The sequence below is a fragment of the Lissotriton helveticus genome, chromosome 5_1 (assembly GCF_964261635.1).
Source record: "Lissotriton helveticus chromosome 5_1, aLisHel1.1, whole genome shotgun sequence".
NCBI lineage: Eukaryota > Metazoa > Chordata > Amphibia > Caudata > Salamandridae > Lissotriton > Lissotriton helveticus.
The window spans coordinates 1,343,301,526-1,343,319,729 of record NC_136065.1 but is presented as its reverse complement, the minus strand read 5'-3'; the positions used below and the strand labels follow the sequence as shown (position 1 = coordinate 1,343,319,729).

Below are 18,204 nucleotides of genomic sequence, written 5' to 3'. Positions count from 1 at the left end.
CATGAAACAAGAGCAGGTGCTCTTGGAATTTGAGTAGTATTTCCATTTCCTCGAAAGGAGTGTACTCACTAGGAGGTTCCTCTATTTTGTAATAGTGGAAGTCCTTTGTTACAGCGTTTGCTGCTGGAAAGTTTATCCATGAATAGAATACCTCTGTCTGACGATATTCGTGTGCCTCAATTACGAATATGACTGTACCACCGCTTGGTGTCAGTCCATTTTCTATAAGTTTTAGGGTTATAGATTTCCTTATGTTGACCGGGATGAGTATTGCATCTGGGTCATTTTCCAGCAGAGTATTGTCTGCTACTAGGAGTTCAGCTGCTAGTCTAACTGTCTCCCTTTCTTCTTCACTTTCTGTCATTTTACTGACAGGAAGGTTATTCTGTTTGTTTGCAGATCAGGTTTCTATGGAAACAAAGATTAGATGCACACTATTTTGGAACAGTGTATCCTTCAACGTTGAATTAACCAAGAACCATACATAGGAGTCTCCTCCTGCGAGGTTTGGCGGATATGACCATTCACCCACTCCAGACGTCTTTGGAGTATTATGGGAAAAAGGGGTTCTGTGTGAAAAAGCACGACTGAGTTACTCTAATGTCTTGCGTTAGTTTTATCGCCTATCCAAACGGTTGGGCGCCATGTAGTGTAGTTCCTATTATCCCAATAGGCTCTGCGCATTGGAATAATATCTTCAATAGTATAGACCTAGGGCAGAGGTTAACTAGGTCTTCTACCGACGATATTAGACTTAAAGTTTTGTGTTTGCCAGCTAGCTCAGAGTTCACTAGAAACTTTCTCGAATAGGCAAGGAGGATTTTAACCTCCCTGGATAGACAAGAAGGGATTTAGTTTCTGACAACCATAGAACATGACAACTTTGCTCTCCCCTAATCAAGAGTGTATCTCTAGAGTCGTGTGAAAACAAAAGACAACTTATTTTACTCAGTCAGTTCAGTGCATTCTTAGTTTCACCAGATTGTAGAGAAAAGGAAAAGACGGGCGTGTTCAATAAAAGATATTATTTATTGATCAGTCTCCTTTCTCATACAAGAGAAATGAATCGCTATTATTGTAATACTTATAGTTAAGTAAAGTGCATACAGTAAAGACAGAATTATAAAATAATACTGTAAAAGCATTGATATGGTTTCTGAGCCATATGATACTTTAAAATGGATAAAATAGATACATACATATATACATTTGACTAATCATACTCAACTGGTGCTTCTAACCTCGCCTACCCCAGTGTACCTGACCTAAGCCTAATACGTGGGCGGGAGTAGATAAGTAGCAGTTTAAGTTAAGTTTGTTTGCCAAGGGACTGACTCGAGAATTCTCTGCAAGGGGTTATTCAGTTCTGTACCTGAGATCTAGAATGATGGAGGGCTGGTATCTCTTATCCCAGGTCTTGATATTCCAGCTGACTGCGAGGGCTGCTTGGAAGCGCCGGAGCTGGATTTCTCAGCAGGAGAAAGGCAGCGTCTCGTTCTCAGCGCGTCAGGAAGGCGGGGCAGCGCCTGTGGGCTTCGCTCTCTGCTGGGCTCCTCAGCACGTCTCGCTGCTCCGATCTCGTCACCACCGCATGTGTTTGCTTAAGGCAATGTCGGTAATATTTATACCTGAAAGGTGCCGAGATTGACGTAAGGATGGACATATATACGTCAATAAGGATGTCATATGAACGGGCTCGTTCGCACATTCTTTTGCTGAAGTTCTCTGCTTTGCAAGCGCAAGCCCTAAAAAGCGCGTGCACAATGCCACCAGCCGCCTGCCTGCCTGCCTCGCATTACCACATCAAAGGCGGCGTGTCTCAGGCCCCTGCTGCTTCACACCCTCATGCCGCTCTCCCCGCTCAGCCCCCTCCCCTGCCCGCCGTGTCGCATTTCTCCTCCCCCTCCCCACAGCAATGCCCTCCGTCTTGTTTGATCATTCGGTTTCCCCTTCTGTCACCCCCTTTTGCTTCAGTGTCTTTACGCATTGATTTATCATTATATAACAATCTTTAGGTATTTCTTGCCCGACGTGGCAGGGGCGTCTTCGGCCCTGGCCCCAGAAATGTGTTGCATTGTTTTCTTTGCGACTCCCCGGGGCTCTGATCCCTTATTCTTCTCCATGTAACCTAATTGTGTGACCCTGGGCATGTCCGTTTGTAGTCAGTTGCTCTAGAAGCTTTCCCTTTAAAGAATGAAAATAACCAAGAAATGGGCTAAAATTCTGCACTGTGTCTGTAACCAGACATTTAACTATTGAATCATGTATCCGTTCCACGCCCAAAGTAACGGAGAACCTGTAAAAAGTGTAGCTGAAAGTGGATTGCGAAAAACCATGTCGGTTTCAAACACCTGACTCCTGCCGGATCTCATCCTTTCATCTCCTGACTCCTGTCGGATCTCATCCTTTCATCCACTGACTCCTGCGGGATCTCATCCTTTCATCCCCCGACTCCTGCCAGATCTCTTCCTTTCAACCCCGACTCCTGCGGGATCTCATCCTTTCATCCGCCTACTCCTGCCGGATCTCTTCCTTTCATCCCCGACTCCTGCGGGATCTCATCCTTTCATCCGCCGACTCCTGCCGGATCTCTTCCATTCATCCGTTGACTCCTGCGGGATCTCATCCTTTCATCCCCTGAGATCTCATCCTTTCATCCCCTGCCTTCCTTTCTGTTGAATCAAACACCCGCTACACATATAGATGCCCCTTTCGGGTCATAAACTGCCTCGGCTCCCGCCAACCTCAATCACTTTCACACTCGGCGCGGCTAAGAGGGAGAAAGCGGAACACCCGCGGAGTTAGCAAAGAAATTCACACAGAAACGGAGACAGCTAGAGAAATGTCGTAAACCCAGCTTTCTCCCTTATACGCATGCGTGATGGTAACTAACCCAGTCACAGTCAATGTAATATATTCTGCATAGCGCCTAGTACGATCCAGTTTCTCTATGTAGGCTCTTTTCGCATAAATAACCAAAGCACGAAAAAGACTCTCCCCTCTCGGAATAACATTAATTCCAACAAACCCAGCGCATCCGAGACGCAGGCTCAAACCCCGAAAGTGCGAGTAATGTTTGCATCGCACCCTGAAGCTGATTTGAAGAACAGCATAATCGTTTTCCCAGGACGTGTAATGCATCTCCTTAAACTAAATATAAAAAAGGCGCTAAATCCACAATTTGCAGTTTGAAATGCAGCATTCACTTCCAAGCGGAAGATGTGCGGGACACAAAAGATGCTTTCTGAGGCCTTCGGTGAAATAGCCGACCATTTAAACCTGCATCTCCCAGACCTGACTTCACATCTTTCGGGCACCGGGCTTCTTCCCGAGTCGCCTCCATTCATAATTGAAAATACTGAAGGAGATGCTGCGCTTTATTCTGAATTAGTGAATAAAACGTCTCGTGACACTGAGCAGAATAAAAAAAAATATATATATATATGTATATATATATATATATATATACCACCAGTATCTCTGCTAATAGCTCTAAACAGGTGGCAGTGATTTACACGGGTATCTTTGATGTCACGGCAAGTATGAGCCCTCAGCTTGTAATTGTATTGTAATTGCATTTATACACCACCGCATCCACCACCACTGCATCCACCACCACCACATCCACCGCATCCACCACCACCACATCCACCGCATCCACCACCACATCCATCATCACCTCCACATCCACCATGACATTCACCGCCACATCCACCACATCCACAACCACCACATCCACCACATGCACCACCACCGCATCCACCACCACATCCACCACACCCACCACCACACCCACCACCACCACATCCACCACCACATCCACCGCATCCACCACATCCACCACATCCACCACCACATCCACCACATCCACCACCACATCCACATCAACCACCACTTCCACCACCACATCCACCACCACTTCCACCACCACATCCACCACCACCACATCCACCGCATCCACCACCACCACCACATCCACCATCACCTCCACATCCACCTCCACATCCACTGCCACATCCACCGCCACATCCACCGCCACATCCACCGCCACATCCACCACCACATCCAACACATCCACCACCGCATCCACCACCACATCCACCACCACATCCACCACCACTTCCACCACCACCACATCCACCGCATCCACCACCACCACCACATCCACCACCACATCCGCCACCACATCCACCATCACATCCACCATCACATCCACCGCCACATCCACCGTCACATCCACCATCACATCAACCGCCACATCCACCGCCACATCCACCGCCACATCCACCGCCACATCCACCGCCACATCCACTGCCACATCCACCGCCACATCCACCGCCACATCCACCACACCCACCACCACCACATCCACCACACCCACCACCACCACACCCACCACCACTACATCCACCACTGCATCCACCACCACCACCGCATCCACCACCACCACCGCATCCACCATCACCACATCCAACGCATCCACCACCACCACATCCACCGCATCCACCACCACATCCACCACCACATCCACCATAACCTCCACCATCACCTGCACATCCATGATGACATCCACCACCACATCCACCACCACATCCACCACCACCACATGCACCACCACCGCATCCACCACCACATCCACCACCACATCCACAACCACATCCACCACCACCACATCCACCGCATCAACCACCACCACATCCACCACATCCACCACCACATCCACCACATCCACCACATCCACCACCACATCCAACACATCCACCACCACTTCCACCGCGTCCACCACCACCACATCCACCGCATCCACCACCACCACATCCACCGCATCCACCACCACATCCACCACCACATCCACCACCACATCCACCATCACCTCCACATTCACCATGACATCCACTGCCACATCCACCATGACATCCACCGCCACATCCACCACCACATCCACCACATCCACCACCACCACATCCACCACTTGCACCACCACCACATCCACCACCACATCCACCACACCCACCACCACCACATCCACCACCACATCCACCACCACTTCCACCACCACTTCCACCACCACCGCATGCACCACCACCACCACCACCACACCACCACCGCATCCACCACCACCACATCCACCACCGCCACATCCACCACCTCATCCACCACTGCGTCCACCCCACCACATCCACCCCCACTTTCACCACATCCACCACCACCACATCCACCACCTCCACCACATCCACCACCTCTACCACATCCACCACCACCTCCACCACATCCACCACCACCTCCACCACATCCACCACCACCTCCACCACCACCACATCCACCACCACCACCACATCCACCAACACATCCACCACCATCACCACCACATCCACCATCACCACCACCACCACATCCACCACCACCATATCCCCCAGATCCACCACTACATCTATGTGTGTGTGTGTGGCTCTGTGTGTGTGTAGGTGCAAATGCAATGTTCTTGGATTTTCGCCACAATAAAATACACTGAACATAATCTTCACAAAATTTATTTACAAACGTTTAAGCTATTGCCATTATAAATTACAATAAATTTTATTTAAGTTTTAATTATTTACAAAATTAAAAGCCATTGTTATTTGTAATATCAATACATGTAAGTCACGTAAATACAACACACATTACATTACAAATGCTATAGGTGTCACATTTGCGAAAGTTAAAACTATTGACATTGTAACTGACAAAGCTATTAATTTTGCTATTTTCAAAACCAACACATAAATAAAAAAAGTGTCATTTACAATACCAATCGCTCAAACTTTCCTAATGCGAGACCTATTGCATTTCCAATGCTTGTTTTTTCAGAGCGTGAACTCGACCTGAAGGTTTTGGAGTGCTTTACATGAGCACCAGTTACGTATCACAAGGACACATTCATGTTATGGTCGGCACAGGGAGTTTAAGCGATATGCCCAGAATCACAGGATGTTGAGCCGAGGCTTGAACCTGGTTTCCCAGCTCCAAGGTCAGCAGCTCTGGCTGTGAGTCCATAACCTCTCCCACTCACTTTGCCCCTACATCTGGATTTGAAAAGAAACCCCGGCCTCGTCGCCTCTCATATATTCCTCATCACCCCTTGTCTGCTTTCCTGATGTCTAGGCCAGCCTGCTTGGAGAAAGCGTTTAGGGCTTGGGGCAAAGAAGAGAACCCTTGTTAATTACTCTAAGCGGAGTCTCTGCTGATGTGGCTTAACACATGACCTTTCTGCAAAGCTGCATAGCTCTGGGCCCGTGCACGCGGCACTTCGTGGCCTGCTCAAGGCTAGATTTAATTCGAAAGGCTGTCAAGATAATTAACCAGGAAGGGAGCAGCAGCTCGCCTGCTTCCGGGGCTAGGCATCTTGCCCGTAGATGCGTGTGGTACTGTTGGTAATCAAACACTTATCAATGCATCTCCAGGTCTCTGGTACGAACTCTGGCGATTGGACAGACTCTCTGACCTAATGCCAGGAACATGGCATACTGGGAGTTTTGACTGACAGAAGGCTCCTTTGTGTCGAAATTTGGACTCATTCTTCCAAACTTCTTTCACTTTGTCCATTGTACCCCGCAGATGGCTGTGCTTTACATCACTGCAAACACCAGTACAGCCTGAACCGATCTAACTGAAAACACAGCATTTATCCCTTCTTGCTGCAGTTATAACGTCGGTGTCCAAATAAAAGTTCACTTGGCCCTAGTGCAAATAAGGACATTGCCCGTGATCCTTCTTCCGGTAGTAAATGAGAGCCATGATGGGGGGCAGTGGGCTCCTCAGACCTGGACCCCGGTGCACTGCACCTGCTTCACCATTGATAGCTATGCCCCTGTAGGAGGTTGTACTGTCAGTGACTTCTCTGTTCCTTCTCTTGGAAATCTCCCCCTATATAGGCTCAGCGCAGCAAAAGCAGCCCCAGGCCCTGGGTTCCCATATGGAAGATTGCACTGACAAACAAGAAATAAAGTAAAGTAAAACACAAATGAAGTAAATGAAGGGGAGTGAGCTGGTCTCTTTGCAGGAGCATGTACTGCACCATGCATGTGTCATATTAAGAAGCCAAGTTTCTAACTTAGTGGTATATTATTTGTATCATCAGGCCGGGGTCACGTGATGTTGTTAAACTGAAGGGTTTAGGGTGCTTGCCTGTTTACAAGACATTATTCACCCTCATCGGTAATGTCACCATACAACGAAGGGCAGGCGAGATCTCGCTGGTCTTTGGCAAATTGCACACTGGCCTGGCTACTGAAGATCATAGCAAGTGCAGTTTCTGAATGTTTAAATGACATGCTCCGACTAACAGGAGCTTTATTCCTCTGGGAGCCCTGGAGATAGCATCTTTATCCCTAGTTAGAAGAAATCATGTTTTCCGAAGACTCTACTGGTGGTAGCTTGACAAGGGTGTGATCTTGTTCGTGTTTCCTTCCATCAAAAGATGGGAATAAAACAGGACACCTCGGGTTGTTGTTACCGATTCTTAGCTGGAACTTTGTTGTTACTGCCATTAAATCAACAGTTGTGGGAGCTACACTGCATCAGCCAGTGGTCACAAACGATGATCAAACACTGGTTTTTGCCTCATTAGGTCTTAACCTACTACCATTTATTTAATAATGAACCTTGGTGTGTACTACCACCACTTTCTCCCAATTGGTGTGTGGATCATTCGTGAGATGAAACTGTGCTATTCTCAGCGTGTGCTCCCAAAAGTTCTGGAATGATTAACCCGTGCGAAGAATACAGTTGGTTGGTGGACGGAGAACGGGTGGAGTGGAGGCAGCTCGGAAGACGCTCCTGCTAGCCACATCTGAATAAACTCCCTTTTTCTTTGGAACTAACTCATTGTGTCCGGCTTCATTTATGTACCCCATGCACTAGCCAACAGAAACTCAATTTTAGTGGTTTTTTGTTGTTTTATTTTTAGTTTTTTATAGCGCAAACTTGACCTGAAGGTATTGGGTATCAGAGCACTTTACATGAGCAGCAGTTGCTATCAAATTTCACACTCATTTTTGTTAGGCACGGGGAAATTAAGTGTTGCAGGCATAACTTTGAAAATCGATTTCCAGGCCAAGCAAAGTTGGTGGAGAGAGTAAACATATATATTAGAGAGAAGAGTGGACAAATAGGAGCCGTTGGGTACCCCACATTCCACTGTGGTCAGTTCAGAAGACTCCTAGTCAATCACCCAATCCACACTTTAACCATCTTGACTGCCAGGAAAACTTGCAATCCATCAAGAGCCTTATCGAACAATTATGCTACCTGCTTCACTCACTTGAAAAGTATAGAGGAAAGCACTTAAAACGCCAAGTTGCATCAGTAAAGTGGGGTCATCAGCATCCAGTAATAAACTAAAGAAAAAACCCTTGCACCAACTCTTTATTTGTCCTTGTATCGTGTACATTGCCCCCTTCTGTGGATTTGATTGTCTTATGTGATCCTTTGGGGACTCTTGGGGCGAGTTAATATAATGGTGACATTTTGTTGGCAAACTTGTTGCTAGGTATACGTGAGTTATTAGATGTTATTTCTTTGGAAAATTTGTACATTGCAAGTTTTATATTAGGGTTAGCTTCATTCTACTTGGAGAAGGTGTTTATTGAGTGGTTTTTATAACCAACACTAGTCTCTCTCTTTTACATTATTACATAAAAGGACAGTAATGTTTCCAAATTGTTTATAGTACTTCGTATAGAAACTCTCATACTGCTACGGTGTATGATAACTGATCACACTATTATCCTACTTAAGGGTTGTCTATCTATCGATCATGGAAGGATGACAGGCTATGTCTACTCTGCTGGACTTGGCCCTAAATATTTGAAACGGGGCACAAGCCACAGAGCTATCTTGTCAGCCTAATTGATGCTACAGTTATTTGTCAAATAGGTTGATCTTCCCATTTAGGGATGAAACAGGATTTGAAAAAGGTTTGATAGTCAGATGTTATATGTAGAAGGTACCTACAATATGTAGAGAGATGTTTTAGAACGTTTAGATGTTTTAGGCACAGGACTTCCAGGTGCACTTATAAGAATATCATGTGACATTTCCCAAAGTCTCCTATTCCCACTGTCAGGAGTTCTTCATATCGGGGAACTCCTCACAGGTGGAATAGAAGCCTCTGTGCAAATGCACATTTGTTTTCTCCATGGAAAGCGTTTTTGCGATGAAAAGATATCTCTTTCCTACATGCAAGTCTGGGGAGTTACTCAAACATTGGCTGGCGTGAAATTCCAACCATTTCCAGGGTGTAAAGAGGTTGGATTATAGTTTGGTAATGCTCACAAGGATATGAGTGTGATCGCACCCAAACTTCAAAGGTGAACCACACCTTGGAATGCCCACTTAACACCCCTTTACTACGGCGGATTTCTACGCACTCGTCGCAGAGAAATCCATAGTTGTAAATGGATTTAGCCTGCTGCAGCTCTATTGTGGAGTCCTGGCAGGTGTAAAAAAAAGGTAAATTCTCTTGTAAACTTAGAACCGAATTTACCTTTATCAATATGGCTCAATATTTGCAACGAAATCCTGCTTCAAGAATTGAAACCATAAAATGTGTCTGATAGACCCTGACTTTTACATGTAAAAGAAAGGCTGGAGAGACTCCTTTAACTAATGATGCAGAAACGGGAAAGCAGAAGGGGTGTGGCTGGGTGTGAGGTTCAGATTGTGTTTTCAACCAGAAACTGTATTTTTGGTTACAAACACCGCCTGGCAACAGGGTTAGTTCGATGTAAAAGTAAACGTGGGCACACTAGATAATCCTTCCACCCTTATACAGTTATTTTTTCACATTACTGAGAGGATGCCCTTTAGATAGTTTGTCCCCATCATATCTAGATATTATGCTATTGTGGAAGTTCTCATTGTTTATATGAATTTTCCACCAGTAAAGAAGAATAAAATGCCCAGCATTTCCAATACATATGTTGTGATATGTTATGTTTATAACATGCAACTCAGACAGGAGGTATCCTGGTGCTGATGCAGGCGCTGTATGGGCAGAGCCATGTTCGGGCTAGGCGAAGAGCCAGGTCTTCAGTTTCTAGCGGAATTCAAGAACTGAGTAGGAGGCTCTAATGTGCAGGTTGTTCCAGGGTTTACGAGCGAAGTAGGAGATGATGCGACAAACGGATCTGGTTCTGCGTATGCCAGGGGTCATATGCCAGGGGTGTGTGCGAGTGGGAGTTCTGCTGAGCCGAGGTGTATGGTAGGTTTGTGGAAGTTTATGCAGTTGTTGATTTACATGGGGCCAATGCTGTGTAAGGTTTTCTATGCATGTGTGAGTTTCAAGAGTGCTGGTTTGTGGATTGGGAGCCAGGGGAGCTGTTTGAGGTGCAGGTGATATGAGGTTGAGAGTGAGCGTAGCCACTGAGTTTTGTATGGACTGTAGCCTTCTGGTCAGTTGAGCATTGGTTCCAGCATGAGGGCTTAGGTGAGGGTTCTGTAAGTGTTGAAGTGAAGTAATTTGATGATCTTCTTGAGCATCTGTATTATGTGGAAGTAGGAGACGGAGGGTGTGATTACTTGGCCGGTCATGGTGAGTTGGTTCTCGATTACTATTCTGGTATTCTTTGCATGGGTTGCCAGGAGCAGAGTCAACAGGTCACCAGGGGGAGTCCCAGAGCGAGGTGTATTTGCTGAAGATTACTACTTCCATCTTGTCTGTTTTGAGATTGAGGCAGTTGGTTTTTATCCACCTGGTGATGGTCATGCAGGAGGAATTGGTCCTGGTGTCTGGTATCTAATTGGAGAGAGAGAGCATTAGCTGAATGTCATCACATAGGATATGATGTTGATTCAGTGGGCACGGATGACGCTGATAAATCGGGTCATGTATTTGCCCACCTCAATTAAGAGCTCTCCACCTTTCTGGCATGGAAAGTTCCCCACAGGCGCTCCCATTCACATGGCGGGAGCACTTTCAGTGACAATGGAGAAATCTGGCTAGCCCACCTGCCATTTTCCAAAGATAAACCCGAAAAGTGGGAGGTTATTACATGTATTTTTATATAGCACTTCATACCACGCGTCTGCTGTTTCTAAGCGCTGAAAAAAGAGCTACTCTTATCCAAATTAACAGCACCCTGTTTACTAACTAACCTTCGGAAGGATGGAAGGCTGAGTTGGGGCACAAGTTCATGACTTGCCTATCACTGCCTGTTTTAGCCACAGATGTTTAGCTCATCAAGCCATCCTGTTGATTTTTCCTTCTTGGTACTTTAGGGAGCATAGAGAAGGCAAAGGTCAAAGTGAGTAGGGAGGAGGGATAGAAAGAGGAGGCTGCAGTGCACGTACAGAAAAGAACAGAGCAAAGAAAGGGGGAAGGTGGTTAGACAGGAAATAAAGGGGGAGTCACCCAAGGCCAAGTCAGACTACCCCCTCCATCTCTCCTTGGAAACTGGTTGCACTAAAAGGAACAAATAAAAACAACAAATCGAAATTTACAACAGGTTAATTGAAGACAAATTCGGAGAACAAAATGCAGTCAAAAGTATATTGGAAATATATTAACAATATGAAAAAGACAACGAAAACTATTTTGAAGGAAGTACTAATTGGAACATCCAGGAGTGCATGGATGAATGCGATGTTTTAAGTAGCCGTGAGTCTTTTGCCCTGAAGTCACGGGATGTTATCTTCACTCACACGTTTTCCGGTTCTTCCTTTTCCAGTCAGAATACCACTTTGAATACACCGAGTGTGACAGCATGGATTCGCGTTGGAGAGTGGCTGTACCTCACAGCCCAGGACTCTGCACCGGTCTTCCTGACCCTGTTAAAGGAACAGAATGCAGTAAGTATATATTTCTAGACCTTTAAAGTCATTTATTTAATTTGAAAATGTATACAAAGATAGATTTTATCAACTATGATTCCATAAGTAATGAACGGATTTATGAAGCAAATAGGCGAAGGGAGAATTTGACAAGCCTTTTCAAGTTGTACATGGAAATGGACCAATGGGCCAGGTTCTGGCTGACAACATAAGACTTCTAAGATATTAGGATGTTTTGTTTATGATTTTTTCTCTAATAATTTTTCACATTAATGTTTATTCACATTGTGGATTCAAAACACAATTTTGCTGTTTAATGTGTTGTTAATAATATGTACACAAGTATTTGCTGTATATAGACTTTATAGTCTCTTTCTGTTTCGAATACATAACAAAGATTTAAAAAATGTTTTGAAAAAAAGGTATAAATAAAGTACCAGATCAAATGAATGGAAATAGTTTGGTCTAGTGCTAATTCAAAGACGCCAAAACAATACAGGTCCTGGCATACTTCCCTGTTATATATTCTGATAGAATTCCAGCACTCTGCATGGAAGGTCTGACACTGTGGCTGGCAGTACAATACAAAATGGAAGTTGATGCAATAGTTGAAATGGACGAAGCTGTCCCACAACGGAGGTAGATAGGAAGGGTCAGACTGGGTCAAAAAATAGGCCTGGGCACCAAAATAAAAATGGCCCCGATTAGTGAACCCTAGCTAAAAAAGTGGCCCACATTTGCAAATCAGGCCAGTTTTGAGTTTGTAAAGATGTGGTATAGGGGTATATTTCAAGGAATGAGAGACTCCATGCTTTTGTGTTTGCTGCAAGCAATGTTTATGGTATATCAGGGAAATCAACAGTAAAAGCCGGGCCATATGGCCATAAAAAAGGCCTACAAACTCCTAAAAAAACGGCCCACACACTGAACTGTCAGACCAGTCCATTGGACACAGGTTGGACTGGCCCTATAGGCCAGTCCAACCCTATAACCAGGTAAGGACAGGTCTCTAATTGGCAGGAAGATCAGGGAACAATAAGTATAAATGCTTATCAATTTCAACTGTAGTCACAACTTTGTCGAGCAAGAGTTGACCTCAAATCCAGCTGACTGCTCCAAGAAACTATACGCACACCTGTCTAAATCTAAAAGACAAATGCGAACAAGGCACACCCAACATAGAAACAGCAAAAAGTTGGAGAATAAAGGATACCAAAAGAAGAAAAACAACAAAGGTGAGTGACACAATACAGGTGCACTCTGATATGGATGCAAAGAAGCCATGCATCTAACACATCGTTGCCACGCTTGGTCCATTTGTCCATAAAGATCCTAACTAAGGCACTACCACTAATGACCCAGAAATGATCACAACCCAAGAAGTGAGTAATAAGTTAGCCTAACTTTTTCGGGTCTAGTGAATCCGATTACTTTCCATTGCCTTGTCCACCATTTTCTTTAACGCACAAAGACTCCTCATTTTGGGTCCCTGCCTTACACCTGAATCCTGACACACCCACATCAGTGGTGGAAATGGATGAAATCTGGGAGCAGGTTGTTGTAAAAAAAATAGGTTGAGCCTTGTAGATCAGAGTAATGGATTTAAGAGAGCCTCAAATAAGGTATTTAGCAAGAGTATGTGCAGTTTTAAAATGATGTAGCCAGCCTGTTGTCACCATAAGTGCCTCAAATGGCTCAGCAGCAGAATAGCAGAGAGGGCATGCACCTCTGCGTCGTCAGAGACAGTACCAAACTTGTTCATTTCTTTATTTTTATTAATTTATTTTTTGAGATAATATGATTCCTAACCCGGTATGCGAGCTCTTTAAAATTGTGACCATATGCACTCCTAGAAAGTAGACAAAGAATCTGAAAAATGCATAATTTGTTTTTACAATCTTTTCTGGAGCCCAAGATTTTGGCATTTAAAAAATTCAGCCTGCCATATGCTAAATAAAACAGTGGCCTCTTTTTCTTGTGACCCTGGGAAACAACGGTGCAGGCAATGGTGTTATCTTAAATTGAGTTGTGTATGGTTTCATAATTGAGGCTGTCACAGAAGGGTTTATGTGGTGACTTGGTGGACCGAAGAGACATCAGTTGAAGCAAATGGAATTATTGAAGTCACAGAAAAATTCACCCACAATTCACTAGGACCCACACGCTAGGGTGTATGTAAGCTCCCTCTTTTGAATCTGCTGCTATTTAATGAAACACCAGTCTAAAATTCTATAAAACAGTGTTTCTGAAAGTATGGGCCAGAACCCACTGTTGTTTCACATATGTAAGTAATATTTAAACAGATTAGCCCTGTTTGTGCACCAATGCAAATGTACTGAACAATATCCCTAAGTCTAGTTTTTAATCAAACCCTTAAAAGTATTCCCTAGGTGAACCTTCCAGTATTTGTTGCTGCTGTTTTTTGTACTTCACAAAGCCATTTCAGCACAGAATGTGCTCACTATCCTTGTACATACGCAATTATACCACTTGTGTATTACATTCATATCTAAATTGAGAAATTTGGATGTTGTTTAATGGCCAGAGTTAACTTTGGATCTGGGATTCAGGTTTGAGTCCTGGTGTTGGCTCACATCCTTTGATTCTGGGAAAATCACCTAATCTCCTGTGCTTAAAGCAAAATGAATCCGACCTTGTGAAATGTAATCTGTTGCTCATGTAAAGCACTCTTGTGCCCATGGCCATATTCGCGATATATATAAAATGGCAAACTATTTTTATATATATACATCAAGCAAAAACAAAGCACAGACTGAATAAAAAAAGAACAGCACGAAAGACACCAGCCACACTACACAAAACCCTACTAATCAATACAGCAACACTAACACTGAACTAAGATGTCCCTTTTCCTATTTTGAAGAGATACCATTCTCTTCCTGAAGCCCCACAGAACTGGAGAAGACTTTACGGACAACCCTCTATATATACCGGAAATGACTCACTAACAACAGGCCCTCCGCTCTGTTGTGGACCAACTGGATTATTCACTCGCTCCACTATAACAAATCTCTCATCATTCCACCAATGTTGATCGCTGTTGACCCCCTTTTGTACCGCTTTTGGCCGCCATAAGTGTGGCAGGGTATGCTCAGACGTGAGTCCCTTGCTCACTTTGCCACTGGATTCAAGGAAGCCGGGCTGAAGACGGCTGGAATGCCAGAAACCGGTCCTCGGAAGCTTGTTTCCGGTCCAGGGAAGACATGGCTTGGCAGTTCGGGCTGGACTGTTCCCATGAGGCACAGGGTCAGACTGATTTGCATATAGCCATGTCTGAACTGAGGTGGCAGAGTGGGCTAAAGAACGGTGATGGATTAAACCCAGATCTTTTGACTGGGTGTGAGTGTTTGATTGATTCAGATGCTCCGTCCATCACCACCCCCTTTTGTACCGCTTTTGGCCGCCATAAGTGTGGCAGGGTATGCTCAGACGTGAGTCCCTTCCTCACTTTGCCACTGGATTCAAGCAAGCCGGGCTGAAGACGGCTGGAATGCCAGAAACCGGTCCTCAGAAGCTTGTTTCCGGTCCAGGGAAGACATGGCTTGGCAGTTCGGGCTGGACTGTTCCCATGAGGCACAGGGTCAGACTGATTTGCATATAGCCATGTCTGAACTGGTGTGGCAGAGTGGGCTAAAGAACGGTGATGGATTAAACCCAGATCTTTTGACTGGGTGTGAGTGTTTGATTGATTCAGATGCTCCGTCCATCACCACCCCCTTTTGGATCGCTCGCTCTGGCAGCATTCCCACACTTTCTATCAACCACAACTAGGTCACTAAACTTCCTTAAACACTTCACCAATTGAAACAACTTGCTTCACCCCCTTAGCCAATCAGGCCGAGCAAAATTCGGTGAAAGGTTTTCTGCCCTTCAACAGCTCAAAAGTGGAAACACCTGTGGTGGAATGTGGGGGCAGGGGGTGGTGGTAATACCACAACATTGACCTCACAGTATTTGGCACTACACAGCCACAACTGAATGCACTCACCCAACACCCTAATCATCATTTCCACCAATCCTTGGTTTGCTGGTGGTAAAGAGAATTTTAAAGATGTTTTACTCATTCGGACTCCAGAAATCTCTTCACCTCTGAACTGACTAACTCATTGTAAAAAATGTTTAATTATTATTTAGGGTGGGCGACTGCCCAGTTCAAGGAATAATCCCAACTCTTGTCAGGGTAAAGTCAATGAGCAGACAGGCTTAACTTAGGGCAATGTGTAAAGTATTTATGCAATATCAAAACAGTAATAAATGCAAAATCTTAAAAAACCTAACATTTACTAGAAAGAGAAGAACCAGAGTTATATGAATCATTAAAGTTTTAAGTAGAGATAGCATCAACAAGTACAAAGCAGCAATGATAGTCAATGGTCTTGAAAGACTGGGATCTAGACGCAATTTGAGGCTGACAATAATTGAGCGAAGGTTGGATATGCAACCAAATTCATTCTGGTCAAAGATTTTACCTTCTAGCATAGGGCCTGTTTCAAAGTTTGGTGGACAGGTTACTCAATCACAAACATAACGGACGTCCTGTCCACATTATTACATGTACCAAAGGATGTAATGCACCTGTAATACAGCAGATGGGATATCCGTCATGTTTGTGATGGAGTAACCCATCCGATGAGCTCATAATCAGGTCCTTAGTCTTTTAAGTTGCAACCACCACAAGAGTGGCCTTCTAAAGTCCTCCAGTATCTCAGGGGAGGCACATAGAGACTCAGACAGAGTCTGGTAGAGGCCAACAGTTGGATCCATTCCAGGTCCAGTTCCCACTGTCTAGGTGGGTACGTCCAAGAAAAGGTCTCTTGCAGCTTGCTATCTCCCTCAGTGCTACACAGGGCCCTGTGAGTCTACTTCTTTGTCCTCAGGTCACAAGCAGTATTTCCAGTCCTCTTCTGATCTGCCGCAGGTCCAGGAAGTGTTCTGAAGCGGGTGCCTATAGATGCCACATTTATGCCTTGAACGAGCTGGTGGGTGGGAGTGATTCCTGGACCCTCCCAAACCAATGGGGTAAAGGTTTCCAGGCCTTGACATGCCTACTTTTGCAGTAGTTCCTGTTTGTACCTTGTTATAAACTGACCCAAAATGCAACGTGTTAGGGCTAATACAAGATGGCGAAAGTCCTTGGCCACACTAAACTTGGGCTGTTAGAGCTGGGGGTGTGTGTGTGTTTGTTTGGGGAGTGCACTATGTAATTCTAGTGTCCTATCATATCTAATACTAATTTTGGAGTTTGGAGCAGGTACTGTGCTCATAACAAACCTATAGACAGTCTGGTAGGACAAAAGCAGGGTCTTCTATAAACCAGACTGTGGATGCACACATATTGTTTTGGCATCCTATCCTCTGCCTTTCAAGTGCATCCCAAGTGTTATATATGAACCCAGCAGACCTGTCAGCCAGGATTTGACACTCGAGCAGGATTTCAAACTACTGTGTCAAAACGGAAGCCCACAGCCCCATCCCAGCAAATTCCATTGAGTTCAGAGGAGTAATTTCTGCACATCCAGGAAAGCCTATTGTTTGCTCCTAGGAGGCATTTCACATGTTTTTGTTAACCATTCAAGGCTACTCACTGACTGTGAGAAGACGGAGAGCCAATGCAAATTACCCTCCAGGAAACATCAGGCAGGGAAAAGGTAGCTTTCCAAAAGTTACTTTCCTTTGATATTTATTAAAAATCTAACTTCACCATTATTGAATTGTTTAAAAAAAAGCTATTTAGTTAGTTTTCTAACTGGTCCCATTCCTGAGGCACAGTATGAGTATTGTAATCTATAGTCTGGCTTTCTACATAGGACAGCTAGGCCTGCCACAGTGAAAATAGCTTTTAGGGCCCTGTCACTATAGGAACATGGTAATATTCATTTTCTACATGTCCCACTTATAAATACCATGCTCCCTTCTTTGTGGGCTACAAGGCCTATACAGGGGTGACAAATTAATATTTAAAAGGGATGTTTTGTCCTATCAAAAGGGTCTATTTTGACTGGTCAATTTGCAGTTTTTACACTGCTACTGTTGGGCTACAGAGGTAGTCTTGAAGCCATGTTTGCACTACCACTGTAGTTGATGGAACAATAGGTGTAGTAGTCCAGTAGTGACATTTAATTTAACTGCCCTAGGTAGACTTTGTACCAAATACTGAGAATGTATAGACATGTTAAATATACCAATTTGGAGTATGCCAATTCAACCATGTTTAAAGGGGAGTGCAGACACAATAACTCTGCTGGCTCTATTACACCTCTGATCCACATTACATATAATTCTTTTTCAAGGTCCCCTCTGGGGCTAAAGTGAAATCCTCTTATTTTATGCTGCAAAGGCAAAGCCCCATCTTTAACCTTGATTCTGTGCCTA

General features: G+C 44.7%; 1 protein-coding gene across 4 annotated transcripts in view; it reads left to right on the top strand.

Annotated features, from left to right (window-relative positions):
* The window catches only part of ELAPOR1 (endosome-lysosome associated apoptosis and autophagy regulator 1), a 489,842-nt gene that overhangs the window by 223,006 nt on the left and 248,632 nt on the right, over nucleotides 1-18,204 (top strand). For all 4 annotated transcript variants that reach the window (XM_078644216.1, XM_078644219.1, XM_078644218.1 and 1 more), the window contains exon 2: nucleotides 11,709-11,829. In XM_078644216.1, the coding sequence (XP_078500342.1) occupies nucleotides 11,709-11,829 (121 nt within the window). The remainder of the gene's footprint in view (nucleotides 1-11,708; nucleotides 11,830-18,204) is intronic.